This window comes from Somniosus microcephalus, chromosome 24 (assembly GCF_052327205.1).
Source record: "Somniosus microcephalus isolate GS21.2 chromosome 24, FLI_Smic_1.0, whole genome shotgun sequence".
Lineage (NCBI taxonomy): Eukaryota > Metazoa > Chordata > Chondrichthyes > Squaliformes > Somniosidae > Somniosus > Somniosus microcephalus.
The window spans coordinates 12,167,959-12,182,262 of record NC_141010.1 but is presented as its reverse complement, the minus strand read 5'-3'; the positions used below and the strand labels follow the sequence as shown (position 1 = coordinate 12,182,262).

At 44.6% G+C, this 14,304-nt stretch overlaps 1 protein-coding gene across 1 annotated transcript in view; it reads left to right on the top strand.

Moving 5' to 3' along the window:
• Positions 1-2,447: 2,447 nt before the first annotated feature.
• LOC147101065 (leucine-rich repeat-containing protein 37A3-like) overlaps positions 2,448-14,304 on the top strand; it is a 142,232-nt gene continuing 130,375 nt past the window's right edge. Inside the window, exon 1 of the mRNA XM_085966218.1 lies at positions 2,448-3,186. Coding sequence (XP_085822344.1) covers positions 2,900-3,186 — 287 coding nt within the window. The 5' untranslated portion in view covers positions 2,448-2,899. The remainder of the gene's footprint in view (positions 3,187-14,304) is intronic.

Here is a 14,304-nt window from a genome sequence, read left to right as displayed (position 1 = left end):
CCTTCATGGCTAGAGGACACTAGAGACCAGGAGCAGCTGCCAGCAGAGAGGAGGAGGAGGAGGGCACTGTACTTAGCTTCATCAAGAAAGATGCCACTGAGCCTCAAACCAAGGCATGGTCAGCACTGTCTGTGGCTGTCAAGGTTGCCGTTGCCCAATGTTCCCCCTGATTTTTTTTTGGGGTGCACAGCCCCTTTAACGGGCTGCATAGCCCATTCACAATCTCCCATAGAAAAGCCAGTAAGTGGTCTGCGCGGGACCTCTAGACAGCTGCATGTCTGCGCAGGTTAGCAGGAGTGTTGCTGTCGCTTTTAACTTTGATGCCACTGGCTGTAGCTGGTGACATTAGCGACATATTCTCGTTTGCAGTACACCGATGTATCAAGGAGGTGACCAAGGAGGAACACCTACATCTTCTCTATGGACAGAGTGAAGCAGTATGAGAGTACTAGGCTTTGCCCGCAGTTCAAGACGCTATAGACTGCCAACATATTACTTTGCGTGCTGCCTATCGCCAGCCTGGCATCTTTGTCAATTGTAATGAATTCCACTCTCTCAACATATAGCTGATTTGCGACCACAGGCAGCACGTCATGCAGGTGTGTGCCCGCTAACCTGGCTGCAGTCATGACTCTTTCATCCTGCGCCAGTCCTCTGTGCTGTCTTTAATCCAACCAGGCTGGCTATTGGGCAACAAGGGCTATTCCCTCCAGACATTGCTCATGACTTCTGTTAGGAAGCGGCACACAGCTGCAGAGCAGGTCTACAACACCAGCCATGCTGTCACAACAAACATCAACGAGCAAGCAATCGGCATGCTCAAGCAGTGCTTCTGCTGCCTGGGTGGTGCATCTTCAGGAAGGCTGACCTGCTCTTCCTGCAGTGATGCTGGGGCTTCCACAGTGAAAGAGAGGGACAAGGGGAGTAAAGAGAGAGCAGCGAGAGAGAGAAGTGGGTGATGAAAGCATCTGCATCTTGTCATGCAGAGTGTGTGGGGGGAGATAGATGTCAGAAGGACCAAAGAGGATAAGGTATTTTTTTGAAAAACCTGCACAACATCCCCAGTGTTGCTAGTTGCCACGGCCTCGACTCTGCCCCTGCCTATGATCGCCAACACGCTTTCTTTGAGGGAGCGAGAGGATGTGCCGGCAGACTTGCTGCCTTGAGGTGTGTACGACTTTGTCCTGCAAGAAAGGGAGTGTGTTAGTCAGAGTCTTGTGAGGTGTTTAGAGAATGTGCCCGTCATGATGGAATAGCTGGCAGTGTGTGAGCTGTGAGTTGTCGGTAAGTTAGGGTTGTAATTGTGGCGAGTGTGAGGAGTAAGAGATTTAGTGAAGTGTGGTGCAGTAATTGAATGAGAATGAAGGGAAGCGAAGAAGGGGAGTCTTGTGATTAATATAAGTGGTGGAGGTGTGAGTAGAGAGTTAGGTAACCTTGACTAATCTAGTAAGGTCACTGAACTTCTTCCAGCATTGCAGCCATGTCCTGGGTGTTAGGCTCCTGACATTTACTTTCTCTCCGACATCTTTCCATTGCCAGCTTAGTAGCTGACTGGAGGGGGAAGAGGACGTTCCTCCTCCTGACCATTGCCTGTACCAGGGTCTCCAAAGCAGCACCCGAGAACCTTGGTGCTCTCTTGGCGCATGTTTCAGCCATAACTGAGATGAACGAACATCTGCTTAGGAATGGACTTGACAGTTTTAAGGATAGGGACAAGTAGAGAGATAATAGGATGTTATATAGGACATGATTTTTGAAAATATCCTGCCAAGAAAGGAAATTGAACTTCCGTGTATAAGAAATCAAAACAGAACAAAATAGAACGGAAGGAAAAGAACTCGAGTTAAATAAATCCCCAAAATAGTGGAATTAGCTAATATGTTAAGTATACAAAAAGGGGATCACTATATTGTCTTTTTTTAGTTTTGTTAGTCATGTTGTGAATTACTATTATGGAGTAACATTTATCAAACCTCCCTGTACAATAAAATCTTCCCTCCGTATACCTACAGTTTCTATATTTGGCTGAATGTCCAACTTCACGGTGGCTTGCGACTCTCCAGTCATCTGTTTGATGCGTTAAGATGTTACGCACCGACCACTTGAGTGGCAGGTTTTGGTATCTCTTGAGAGAGGGAATGCGTGGGTGTTAAGGACACTCATAACAGCGGCCAAAGCCCGCTCCCCTCCCAGGTGTTGAGAATGGGGATCAAGGTGGTCATCCCCCACCCAACCCTTCCTCCGCTGACTGGGCCAGTGCCATGAGAGATTGAATGCTCCTTGGGCTGCTAGCCTCTTCTGCAAAGGGTGGGCTTGGACCTCGGAGTACGTGTGTTGATCGTGGGCGAGACGCATGTACAAGGCGGCGGCGTCACAATGGGAAGGAACGACCTGCTTGGCAACCAATGGACCGGGCAGCAATCACTCGGAGCAGCGCCTGACACTGACTTGGGGTGGGAACACATGGCATCAATGGTAGCAGCGGGGCCAACCGGCTTGAAATCCTCCTGCCAGGCCTCGGTGTGAGCGACCAACACGGGTGTCAAGGAGGGGCCGAGCTTCCCAGACACGGACGGGGGAGGCCTGGGCTCGCTCACCGAGACTCAGGCCCTCCGATCTCCTAGGCTTCGAGGCCTCCCTCTTGTGGCCCTGCAGTTGCAGGTTGCATCCTCATTGGGCCCACAGGTGGCCTTGGTTGGAGACAGAGGAACCACCAGCAGGCTCCAAGATTTAGGATTTTCTTCACTGGGTGACAGAACCAGCAGGTTATTTGAGATCAGATTCCAAGCATCCTATTGTGAGTTCTTCCTTCTACATTCTGGACATCAAATTTCTGGGTATCGGGCACCGAGTGGCCCGGTAGCCCAGGTGTGGGTCAATCGATTTTAGGGTATAAAATATGGCAGTAGCCCATGTCGTAGTGGTACTGCTGCTTTTTGGACATTTTTATGTTGGTCTAATGCAGAACACAACCACAACCACCACCAGCACCACCAACACCACCACCACCGCCACCACCGCCGCCGCCACCGCCGCCACCACAGCGAGCAGAAAATCCCCAAATGCTTCCTGCCCCGTTTTGTGCACGTGTACGTCTTGGCTGCTATCCTGCATCGGGGCTGGGAAATGGCATCAGCTGGATAATGTGCCATTCATCAGAGGGTCATCGTACATATTCAACACTCTGTAAGTATCAGAACAAGAAAACTATGCAGTGACAGTATTCATGAGAATTATTCTTTGCGCAGTTGTTGTGCCCTAGGAATGAGTATTTCTTGGATTTCAAAAAGCCGCCTGTTAATTTAGTGGCAAGAGGCAGCTGATCACCAGTTTGAGCTGAAAACAAAACTGGTTTGACCACCAGGGCAAAGTTTGGTAACGGTCTTGATCTAAATAATGAAAGTATAGAAAGAAATGCCATTGAAAGATTGTTGTATTTTGATCAAAATTATGGGGTTCAAAACTCAAATCTACCAGTAGTATGTCTTGCAGCTGCCCAACTGATGAAGTGCCGCCCAACTGATGAGGTGCCTCACAACACTGAAATATCATACTTAAGGCTACGTTTCAGCTTGTCAATTAGTTTGGAAAAAATAATTTCCACCTGAGCTAACAAAAAAAATTACTGGCTTGAAAGTAACCTCAGCTCATTTACCCTCCCACTGCAAAATCTTTGTTTCTTTCTATCCTTTTTGCTCACCAAGATAAGTGCAGATGAGAATATGACATTTGGCCCATCCAGCCACACCCTCCTATCACAGTATCTTGAGTTTTGCCTCTAATACCTACCCAGGAGTCTGTTCCAATCATTGATCACTCTATATGACCAGTTCCTGACGTCAATCCTAGACTTCTAACAGTTTCAGCTGTGACTCAGTGATAACACTCACACTCTGAATCAGACGATTGTGGGTTAAAGTCCCACTCCGTGACTTGAGCACGTAATCTAGGCTGACACTTCCGTGCAGTACTGAGGGAGTGTGGCACTGTCAGAGGTGCCATCTTTCGGGTGTGACATTAAACTGAGGCCCTGTCTTAGGTGGACATAAAAGATCCCATGGCACTATTTCGAAGAAGAGCAGAGGATTTCTCCCTGGTGTCCTGGCCAATATTTATCCTTCAACCAACATCTCTAAAAACAGATTATCTAGTTATTATCATATTGCTGTCTGTGGGACCCTGCTGTACTCAAATTGGCTGCCGCGTTTCCTACAGTGACTACACTTCAAAAGTACTTTATTGGCTGTATAGCTCTTTGGGACATCCTGAGGTTGTGAAAGGTGCTATAGAAATGCAAGTCTTTGTTTCTTATCAGTTTGTGCCAAAATCTCCTTGTTCTGCAGGTTCTAGATTAACAATGTTCTAGATTAGCATTTTCTGTTACACTTGTATATTTTTCTAAGGCCTTCTCTCTTTTTGCTTTCTTCAAGACTGAAGAATCTGAATTTTTCCATCTTTTCCTCAACTCAGTCCTCTGACAGTAGCCTAGCAACTCTTTGCACAATTTCTAGGGCTTTGATGTTTTCCTTGTGCCTTAGTAGCCGGAATTAAACGCATTACTTAAATTGATGCCTGACTAGAGCGTTATACGGCTTCAGCACGAAGACCCCAGACTTGTGCTCTGCTGATGTGGCAATATAGCTCAGCATTCTATTTGCTTTGTTGATTGCTGTTCTTTAATGATTAGATAGGCTAAATGTTGAGTCTATTATCAGATCTTATTTACCGTTTCCCCATGTCAGTTCAACACAATTCGTAAAAGAAATATGTCCCCATTGCGTAAAACCTTGTACATAACTGTAATGACTATCACTTGCCATTTTGAAAATAGGTATCATTTTCGGGACATAGGAACAGGCGTAGGCTATTTAGCCTCTCGAGCCTGTTCCAGCATTCAGTGGCTGATCTGTGACCTAACTCCATATCCCCGCCTTTGCCCCATATCCCTTGATACATTTGGTTAACAAAAATCTATCAATCTCAGATTTAAAATTAACAATTGATCTAGCATCAATTGCTGTTTGCGGAAGTGAGTTCCAAACTTCTACCACACCTTTGTTTGCAGAGGTGTTTCCTTATTTCACTCCTGAGAGGTCTGGTTCTAATTTTTAGACTATGCCCCCTAGTTCTAAACTCGCCAACCAACGGGAATAGTTTCTCTCTATCTACCCTAACAGTTCCCCATAATATCTTGAAAACTTCGATCGAATCACCCCTTAATCTTCTAAATTTCAGGGAATACAACCCTAGTTTGTGTAATCTCTCCTCATAATTTAACCCTTGAAGTACGGGTATCATTCTGGTAAACCTACGCTGCACTCCCTGCAAGGCCAATATATCCTTCCTAAGGTGGGGTGCCCAGAACTGAACACAGTGCTCCAGGTGTGGTCTAACCAGGACTTTGCATAATAGCATAACTTCTAACCCCTTATATTCTAGTCCTCTAGATATAAAGGCCAGCATTCCATTAATCTTTTTGATTATTTTCTGTACCTGTTCATGACATTTTAATGATCTATGTACCTGGACCTCTAAGTCTCTTTGGACCTCAACTGCTTCTAGCTTTTCTCCATTTAGAAAGTACTTTGTTCTATCATTTTTAGGTCCAAAGTGGATGACCTCATACTTGCCTATATTGAAATCCATTTGCCACAGTTTTGCCCATTCACTTAATCTATTAATATCTCTCTATAATTTTATACTTCCATTTACACTGCTTACAATGCCGCCTATCTTTGTGTCATCAGCAAACTTATGTGGCTCTCTATCCCGTCATCTAAGTTGTTAATAAATAGTTGCGGTCCCAACACAGAGCCCTGTGGGACGCCACTAGTCACATCCTGCCAATTAGAGTACCTACCCATTATCCCTACTCTCTCCTGCCGCTCAGCCAATTTCCTAACCAGGTCAATAATTTGCCTTCAATTCCATGAGCTTCAACTTTAGTTAACAGTCTCTTGTGTGGGACTTTATCGAATGCCTTCTGGAAGTCCATATAAATAGCATCCATAGACATTCCCCTGTCCAGTAATTTAGTCACCTCTTCAAAAATTCAATCAAGTTTGTCAGGTCTGACCTACCCTTTACAAATCTATGCAGGCTCTCTCTGATCAGCTGAAAATTTTTAAGGTGTTCAGTCACCCTATCCTTAATCATAGACTCTAGTAATTTCCTGACAACAGATGTTAGGCTAACTGGTTTCACTCTCTCACCTATTTTAAATAGCAGAGTGACATGTGCAATTTTCCAAGCTAAAGGATTTTGACATATTTCCATTTCATTTATGTTGATTATCAGCACTTTACAGATTTTCATTCTAATCTCACTTAGCACCCCAAGGCACATAACTTCTGTCCTGGAGATTTTCTAGGTTTGAGCCTGCCATCCTTGCAAGCGATGTCAAAGTCATTAAGTTAAGTAGAAGAAATTCTCATGATGGGTATAGTGCCACCTTCCTCCATTGAATACATCCAGGAAGGAATCATTTATTATTTTAACTATTTCCATACTTTCAACTCCATTTGCATCCTTAACTGATTTTGATTCTCCTTTGATAATCATTTATCTGTTGTACTGGAAGAATTTGTTATAATTGTGTTTAAGTAAACTTGAGATAATCCAAAACTCGGCTGCCCATGTCTTAACTCGCACCAAGTCCCGTTCACCCATCACCCCTGTGCTCGCTGACCTACATTGGCTCCCGGTTAAGCAACGCCTCGATATCAAAATTCTCATCCTTGTTTTCAAATCCCTCCATGGCCTCGCCCCTCCCTATCTCTGCAATCTCCTCCAGCCCCACAGCCACCTCCCCCCCCCCTCCCCGAGATACCAGCGCTCCTCTAATTCTGCCCTCTTGAGCATCCCTGATTATAATCGCTCAACCTTTGGTGGCTGTGCCTTCTGTTGCCAAGGCCCTAAGCTCTGGAATTACCTCCCTAAACCTCTCTGCCTCTCTAGCTCTCTTTCCTCCTTTAAGACGCTCCTTAAAACCTTCTTCTTTGACCAAGCTTTTGGTCACTTGCCCTAATTTACCCTTATGTGGCTCGGTGTCAAATTTTTTGTCTTGCAATACTCCTGTGCCGCGCCTTGGGATGTTTTACTACATTAAAGGTGCTATATAAATACAAGTTGTCGTTGTTGTTAAGTTTTACTGTTATGGTTATTTCCAGTACCCTTTTGGTCATTTGATCGTTTTATTTTACCTTTTTTTGCAGTTTTCTATATTCTTTACCGTGGTTTTCTTTATCTTTTCCCCTACATAGGTGTCAGCTTTGACTTATAGTGGTAGCATCTTGCATTCAAATCGGAAGGTTCAAGTCCCACTCCAGAGACTTGAGCACATAATCTAGGCTGACATTTTAGTGCAGTACTGAGGGAGTGCTGCACTGCTGGAGGTGCCGTCTTTCAGATGAGCCATTAAACTAAGGCCCTCTCTGCGCTCTTAGGTGAACGCAGAAGGTCTCATAGAACTATTTGAAGAAGAGCAGGGGAGCTCTCCAGGTGTCTTGGCTAATATTTGTCCCTCAACCAACATCACTAAAACAGATTATTTTGTCATTTAGCTCATTGCTGTTTGTGAGCCTTTGCTGTGTGCAAATTGGCTGTCGTGTTTCCCTACCTTACAACAGTGACTATACTTCAAAAATATTTAATTGGTAATAAAGTGCTTTAGGATGTCTTGAGTTTGCAAAAGGTGCTAGATGTATGCAAATTCCTCCTTTCTACATAATTTGTTTCTTTTACTCATTTCACATTGTATTATTTGATTAATACATTTAGGTTCATTTTTTTTTAGTCTACACTTACTATCTCTTGATGTATATTTACTGTACATGCTCAGTAGTATGTCCTCAACTGAGATTTTCTTGAGTTCTGCCCCAAGTTGCTTTGTTTAAGCTCGTTCCTTATTCCTTGAACTGGCCCCTTTCAGATTTGTGCACAAGGGCATTGATTTGCATATTGGTCAACACAAATATAAGTCCTTTCATTTGATCATGTCAAATTTAATCATGCTATGATTGCTGTCATCTAGGGATGCTACGACTTCAGTTTCCAATATGCATTTTGCCATTGGCAATTAAATGTAATTTAGTTCTCATGGCATTCCTAAAGCATTGTGTCAAAAAGCGGTGATGAGTTAAAGAAAAAAGAAAAGAAAGACTTGCATTTCTATAGCGCCTTTCACGGCCACTGGACGTCTCAAAGCGCTTTACAGCCAATGTACTTTTGGAGTGTAATCACTGTTGTAATGTGGGAAACGCAGCAGCCAATTTGCACACAGCAAACTCCCACAAACAGCAATGTGATAATGGCCAGATAATCTGTTTTTTAGCGATGTTAATTGAGGGATAAATATCAGCCAGGACCCTGGGGAGCACTCCCCTGCTCTTCTTCGAAATAGTGCCATGGGATCTTTTACATCCATCTGAGAGAGCAGACAGGGCCTCGGTTTTATGTCTCATCCGAAAGACAGCACCTCCAACAGTGCAGCACTCCCCCAGCACTGCACTGGGAGTGTTAGCCTAGCTTTATGTGCTTAAGTCCTTGGAGTGGGACTTGAACCCACAACCTTGTGACTTAGATGGCGAGTGTGCTACCCTCTGAGCCACAGCTGACATTACATTAGTGAGCTCTGATTCTAGCCTGCTTGGGCATTCCTAGTTAACATTAGGTTGGTTGGAGTTCTCTATTAGTAAGACCTTTCTGTTTGCAAATACTTCCTTTATTTCTTCATTTTTAAAATTTTGAACTGATGGTCTACTGCAAACCCATAGAGCTGTCTTTTTTCCCCTCGCATGATTTTCAGCTGGTTAAAAACATATCCTGTACTACTGGGTCTACTTCTGGATATAATCCTTTGAATTGTGCTTTTCTCTATCTCACTGACCAGCTCCTTCTCCATACGAAAGGTGCATTATTTTTTTCATTATACATGATACGTTCAGCGAGAGTATTTTGTCCAATTCTGGGCATCACTCTTTAGGCCTTCGAGAGAGTGCAAAGGAGACTTACTAGAATGGTACCAGGGATGAGGGACTTTAGTTATGTGGAGAGGCATAGAAACATAGAAGATAGGAGCAGGAGTAGGCCATTCGGCCCCTCGAGCCTGCTCCGCCATTCAATGTGATCATGACTGATCATCCAAATTCAGTACCCTGTCCCTGCCTTCTCTCCATATCCCTTGATCCCTTTAGCCTTAAGAAATATATCCAACTCCTTCTTGAATATATTTAATGAATTGGTCTCTGCTGCCTTCTGTGGTAGAGAATTCCACAGGTTCACCACTCTCTAGGTGAAGAAATTCCTCCTAATTTCTGTCCTAAATGGCTTACCCCTTATCCTTAGACTGTGACCCCTGGTTCTGGACTCCCCCGCCATCGGGAACATCCTTCCTGCATCTAGTCTGCCTAGTCCTGTTAGAATTTTATAAGTTTCAATGAGATCCCCTCTCATTCTTCTAAACTCCAGCGAGTATAAGCCCAATCGACCCAATCTCTCCTCACACGTCATTCCTGCCATCCCAGGTATCAGTCTGGTGAATCTTCGCTGCACTCCCTCCATGGCAAGAACATCCTTCCTCAGATAAGGCGACCAAAACTGCACACAATACTCAAGATGTGGTGTCACCAAGGCCCTGTACAACTGCAGCAAGACATCCTTGTTCCTGTACTCAAACCCTCTCGCTACAAAGGCCAACATACCATTTGCCTTCTTAACCGCCTGCTGCACCTGCATGCTTACCTAGTTAACATCAGAAGTTGGGATTGTTCTCCTTAGAGCAGAGACGGTTACAGTGAGATTTGATAGAGGTGTTCAAAATTCGGTATCAGGGCTAAAAGGGTTAAATTATGAGGACAGGTTGCATAGACTAGGCTTGTATTCTCTTGAATATAGAATATTAAGGAGTGATCTAATTGAGGTGTTTAAGATTATTAAATGATTTGATAGGTTAGTTAGAAACTATTTCCTCTGGTGGGACCATCCAGAACAAGAGGGCATAACCTTAAAATTAACTAGGCCATTCAGGGGCAATGTCATAAAGCACCTCTTCACACAAAGCGTAGTGGAAATCTGGAACTATCTTACCTCAAAAAGTTGTTGAGGCTGGCTCACTTAATAATTTTAAATCTGAGATCGATAGATTTTGCTAGCCAAGGGTATTAAGGGATATGGAGCCAAGGTGGGTAAATGGAGTTAGGGTACAGATCAGGCATGACCTCGTTGAATGGCGGAACAGGCTCGAGGGACTGAATGGCCTCCTCCTGTTCCTATGTTCTTGCTTCTGAGTCAAATTTCCATTCAACACTTTCCTCTATTCCATTACTCTTTATTGTAACAATTAATCTTTGCTGTGTAGTCTTGTCAGATTTTTAAATCATAGATATGGAAACTCCAGTAAGTTAGTCAAGCATGACTGCTCCTTCCTGAAACATGGTATGTCCTTATTCACATTTCCAATCCCCAACTATCATTTTTAAGTGGACCAATGCTTTAGTTTTCTTCAGTGTACATGTATTTGAAAAACATTTTGTTGTTACTTAACAAGGCCCGGATTTTTCGGTAGAAATAACGGTGAGGCTAACGGTGCGCACTGTTACTAAGGAGTAAATTGGACTGCAACCTCCGATGTCCGCGCATGCGCAGTGAAACGCACCAATCAGGAAGTTGCTGTCTGAGTTACTCTGCTCCTCCAGCAGCTGCGCTGCACCGGTACCTTGCCGAGAGACTCGGAATTCAAATACATGCAATGGCGTGAAGTTGGGGTACTTAACGTGATAGATACCCACGAAATACGCCAGAAAAAGTTAATGCTTGTCCATTCAAGTGTAAGTGAATTTTTAACGGTGTGTTAAGTCTTAATTACTGCTGACAACCTCACCGGCACTGAAAATTAACTTTTACAAAAGTGGAGTCTCATTCCATCAGATTTTAATTATTGCTGGAGATTTAAAGAAATTAAAAAATGTAAATAAAAAGTGCAATGAACGACCAGCGCCATTTGTTCGCCTCTGACTGCAAAATCCAGGCCGTTAACTTGTTTTCTCCAATTTGATGTTACATCTTTTAGCTATATTAATTTTTTATTAATATGGTTTTTTATGAAAGCTAGGTGAAAGGCCAATGCCCATATTGCAGGAGAGCATTGAGGTTGACAATAGTGGGGGAGAAGATGAGAAAAATCAAGAAAGATTGGTTAGCTGCCACTAGGACTTGGCATTAAAGCCTATAGCTTGTAGAAAGATAGGAAGTAAAGTGCTGAGGTCTTGGACAATAATTAGTTAAAGTAAGAGACAGTGTGAGGGGTCATTATTTTTGCATTGTGAGGATACAGGGAGCATGAACAGCACATAGGATGGCATATTTGGACCTTGGGAGGAATGAGAGAGGAAAGTTCAGAGGAACAGTCAATAATAGCATTATTATAGACGAGAGAGGTTACAACAGAGTGGTTTGCAGCTCGATGTGAGAAGATGATGTTGATGGTTTTTCCATCATTGTCGATGATGACAACCTATGATTTATCTCCAATGAATACAGGTTGTGAGTTCTCATGTGACTATCAAGTTCAATTTTCACAGGCAATACTTTCCCACACACAGAACACCGAATGTCAGATTGACCTAAGGGCTTATCGTTTCTTGATTCCCTTTGGGCTCTCTTTTCTTTGGCTAGCTAGATACAACTTGTTTCAAGCTTTGTCGTGCCATTGTGAATCATCTCCTGCCACTTTTTATTGTCACAAGTATCATGCTCCCATGTGTCAGTTGAGATGGCACATTTATCTAGATTGGTCTTTAGGCAATCCTAATATATTTTGAAATAAAAACAGAAAATGTTGGAAACACTCAGCAGGTCAGGCAGTATCCGTGGAGAGAGAAACAGGGTTAACGTTTCAGTTTGATGACCTTTCATCAGAACTGGCAAAAACTAATTGACCTGAAACGTTAACTCTGTTTTTCTCTCTCTCCACAGATGCTGCCTGACCTGCTGCGTATTTCCAGCATTTTCTGTTCTTATTTCAGATTTACAGCATCCGCAGTATCTTGTTTTCCAGCTGTGTCAGCTGTTACTCAGTGGGTAGCACACTCACCTCTGAGTCAGAAGATTGTGGGTTCAGAGTCCCACTTCAGGGACTTGAAGCACATAAATCTAGGCTGACACTCCAGTGCAGTGCTGAGGGAGTGCTGCACTGTCGGAGGTGCCGTCTTTTGGATGAGACGTTAGTCTGCTCTCTCAGGTGGACATAAAAGATCCCCAGGCACTATTTCGAACAAGAGCAGGGGAGTTATCCCCGGTGTCCTGGCCAATATTTCATCTTGCAATCAACATCACTAAAACAGATTATCTGGTCATTATCACATTGTTGTTAGTGGAAGCTTGCTGTGCGTAAATTGGCTGCCATGTTTCCCACGTTACAACAGTGACTAAACTCCAAAAGTACTTCAATGGCTGTAAAGCGCCTTGAGACGTCCGGTGGTCGTGAAAGGCGCTATATAAATGCAAGTCTTTCTTTCATTTTTCTATTTTGAACTGACTGCCATGAGAGCATTTACCAAGCATCTGCTCACCATAGAATACCTTCTTTGGTAGTCTAGTATCAGGCAGTCGGACTGTGTCCAGCCCACCTTAGCTGCGCCTTTACTATCATAATATGCCTGACATATTTGCTCCTCTGAGGAGATTCTCTTTTGCCACCATCAAATTTTCAAGATCTATCTGAAGCAGCCTAGATGAAAGCGACTGAGTTTTCGGGTGTGACGACTGTAAGTGGTGCAGCTGGCACACAGATATACAGTGAGGATGTTATAACTATTGCCTTGTAGACAGTGGGGGCTACATTGAATAAGACCAGAAAACAGGCGCGGGGATCGCGGTGAGCGATTAACCCGCACATGTCCATTGCGCTGCAGGCAGGACGTTAAATTCGTGCTGCCTGATTTCCATGATTGCTGTGTGCAGCCAGCACAACCGGTGCTGTTCATTGGCTGCATGCATCAGCAGGGGTCCCGCTATCGCGAGCGGCTAGCGCTAAATGTAGCCTGCCCCTCTTAAAGGGGCGGTACATTGTAGATGCTGGAGATGGTGTCAGGAAGTTCATTGACTTTTGAAGATTTTTGTCAAGATGGCTTAACCTGCAGTAGAGTGTGTACCAAGGTTTTCTGATAATGCACTGGAGGCCTTGGTGCAAGATGTGGAGAGAAAGAGAGACATCCTGGCCTCGAAATTGGTTAAGTCCCGAATACATGTGCGGGTATCGCGATGCACGACTACCCCCTGCGCCAGTTCCTTCCGAGGCAGGCAGCACGCCGACTGCGCTGTTGAGTGACTGCACGCGTCAGCAGGGTGTCCAAGTTTGTGCGAGGCTAGCACCCATTAAAGCTAGCCTGCACCTCTTAAAGGGGAGGTGCATTCTCGCTGCAACAGTTACTGGAAGTCATTGTAGAGGAGTGTGTGATGTACAAGAAGGGTGAAGATGGTGCAACATAGCAGAGGGAGGGCTTCCATATATTTTGAAGCAGCACTCGAGGCCCTGCTGCAGGAGGAGAGGTGTCCTCTATCCACAGGGGGCCAGGAGGCCCTCCAGACACAGGCTGAGAAGGGAATGGGAACAGATAGCCATCGCTGTCAATGCAAACAGTGTAGCCCCGAGGACCTCGATGCAGTGCAGGAAGAAGTTTAATGACCTCACACGAGTGGTCAAAGTCCGTCTTCAAATGCCATATCCCACCATCTGCACCACTAGCCTCGCACACTGCTCAATGCACCAGACCACCATCACTCACCTACCAACAATCTCGATCAAACACAACTCATACCTCACATTCATAGCTTCACCTCAGCCTCACACACTTACTACTGCTGCAAGCCTCACACCCACATCTCACAGCTTGCACACACTGCCAGCTGTTCAACTATGACAGGCACATCATCCAAACACATTACACCACACTCACTGACACACTTCCCTTTCTCTTGCAGGACAAGGTGGCTCATAACTGAAGGCAGCAGGGGTTACCTGCAGGGAGACATGCGGGCTTGAAATACCTAACCCACTTGGAGGAGAGTGTGCTGGAGATAATTGGAGCAGCTATTGCTGAGCCCGTGGCCAGCGGCGGGGCTGAAACAATCCAAGATGACGATATCCTCATACCTAACCCTCCTCCTCACATTGCACTTCCCCCACATCCCACAACCTCTTCTGATTTACAAGCTGCAGATGGTGTAAACATGCCTCTTGCTTTCCCGCCCTCCCCTCACCACAACCACACCCTTGTGCCTTTCTCATTTTGGATAGCCAAAAAC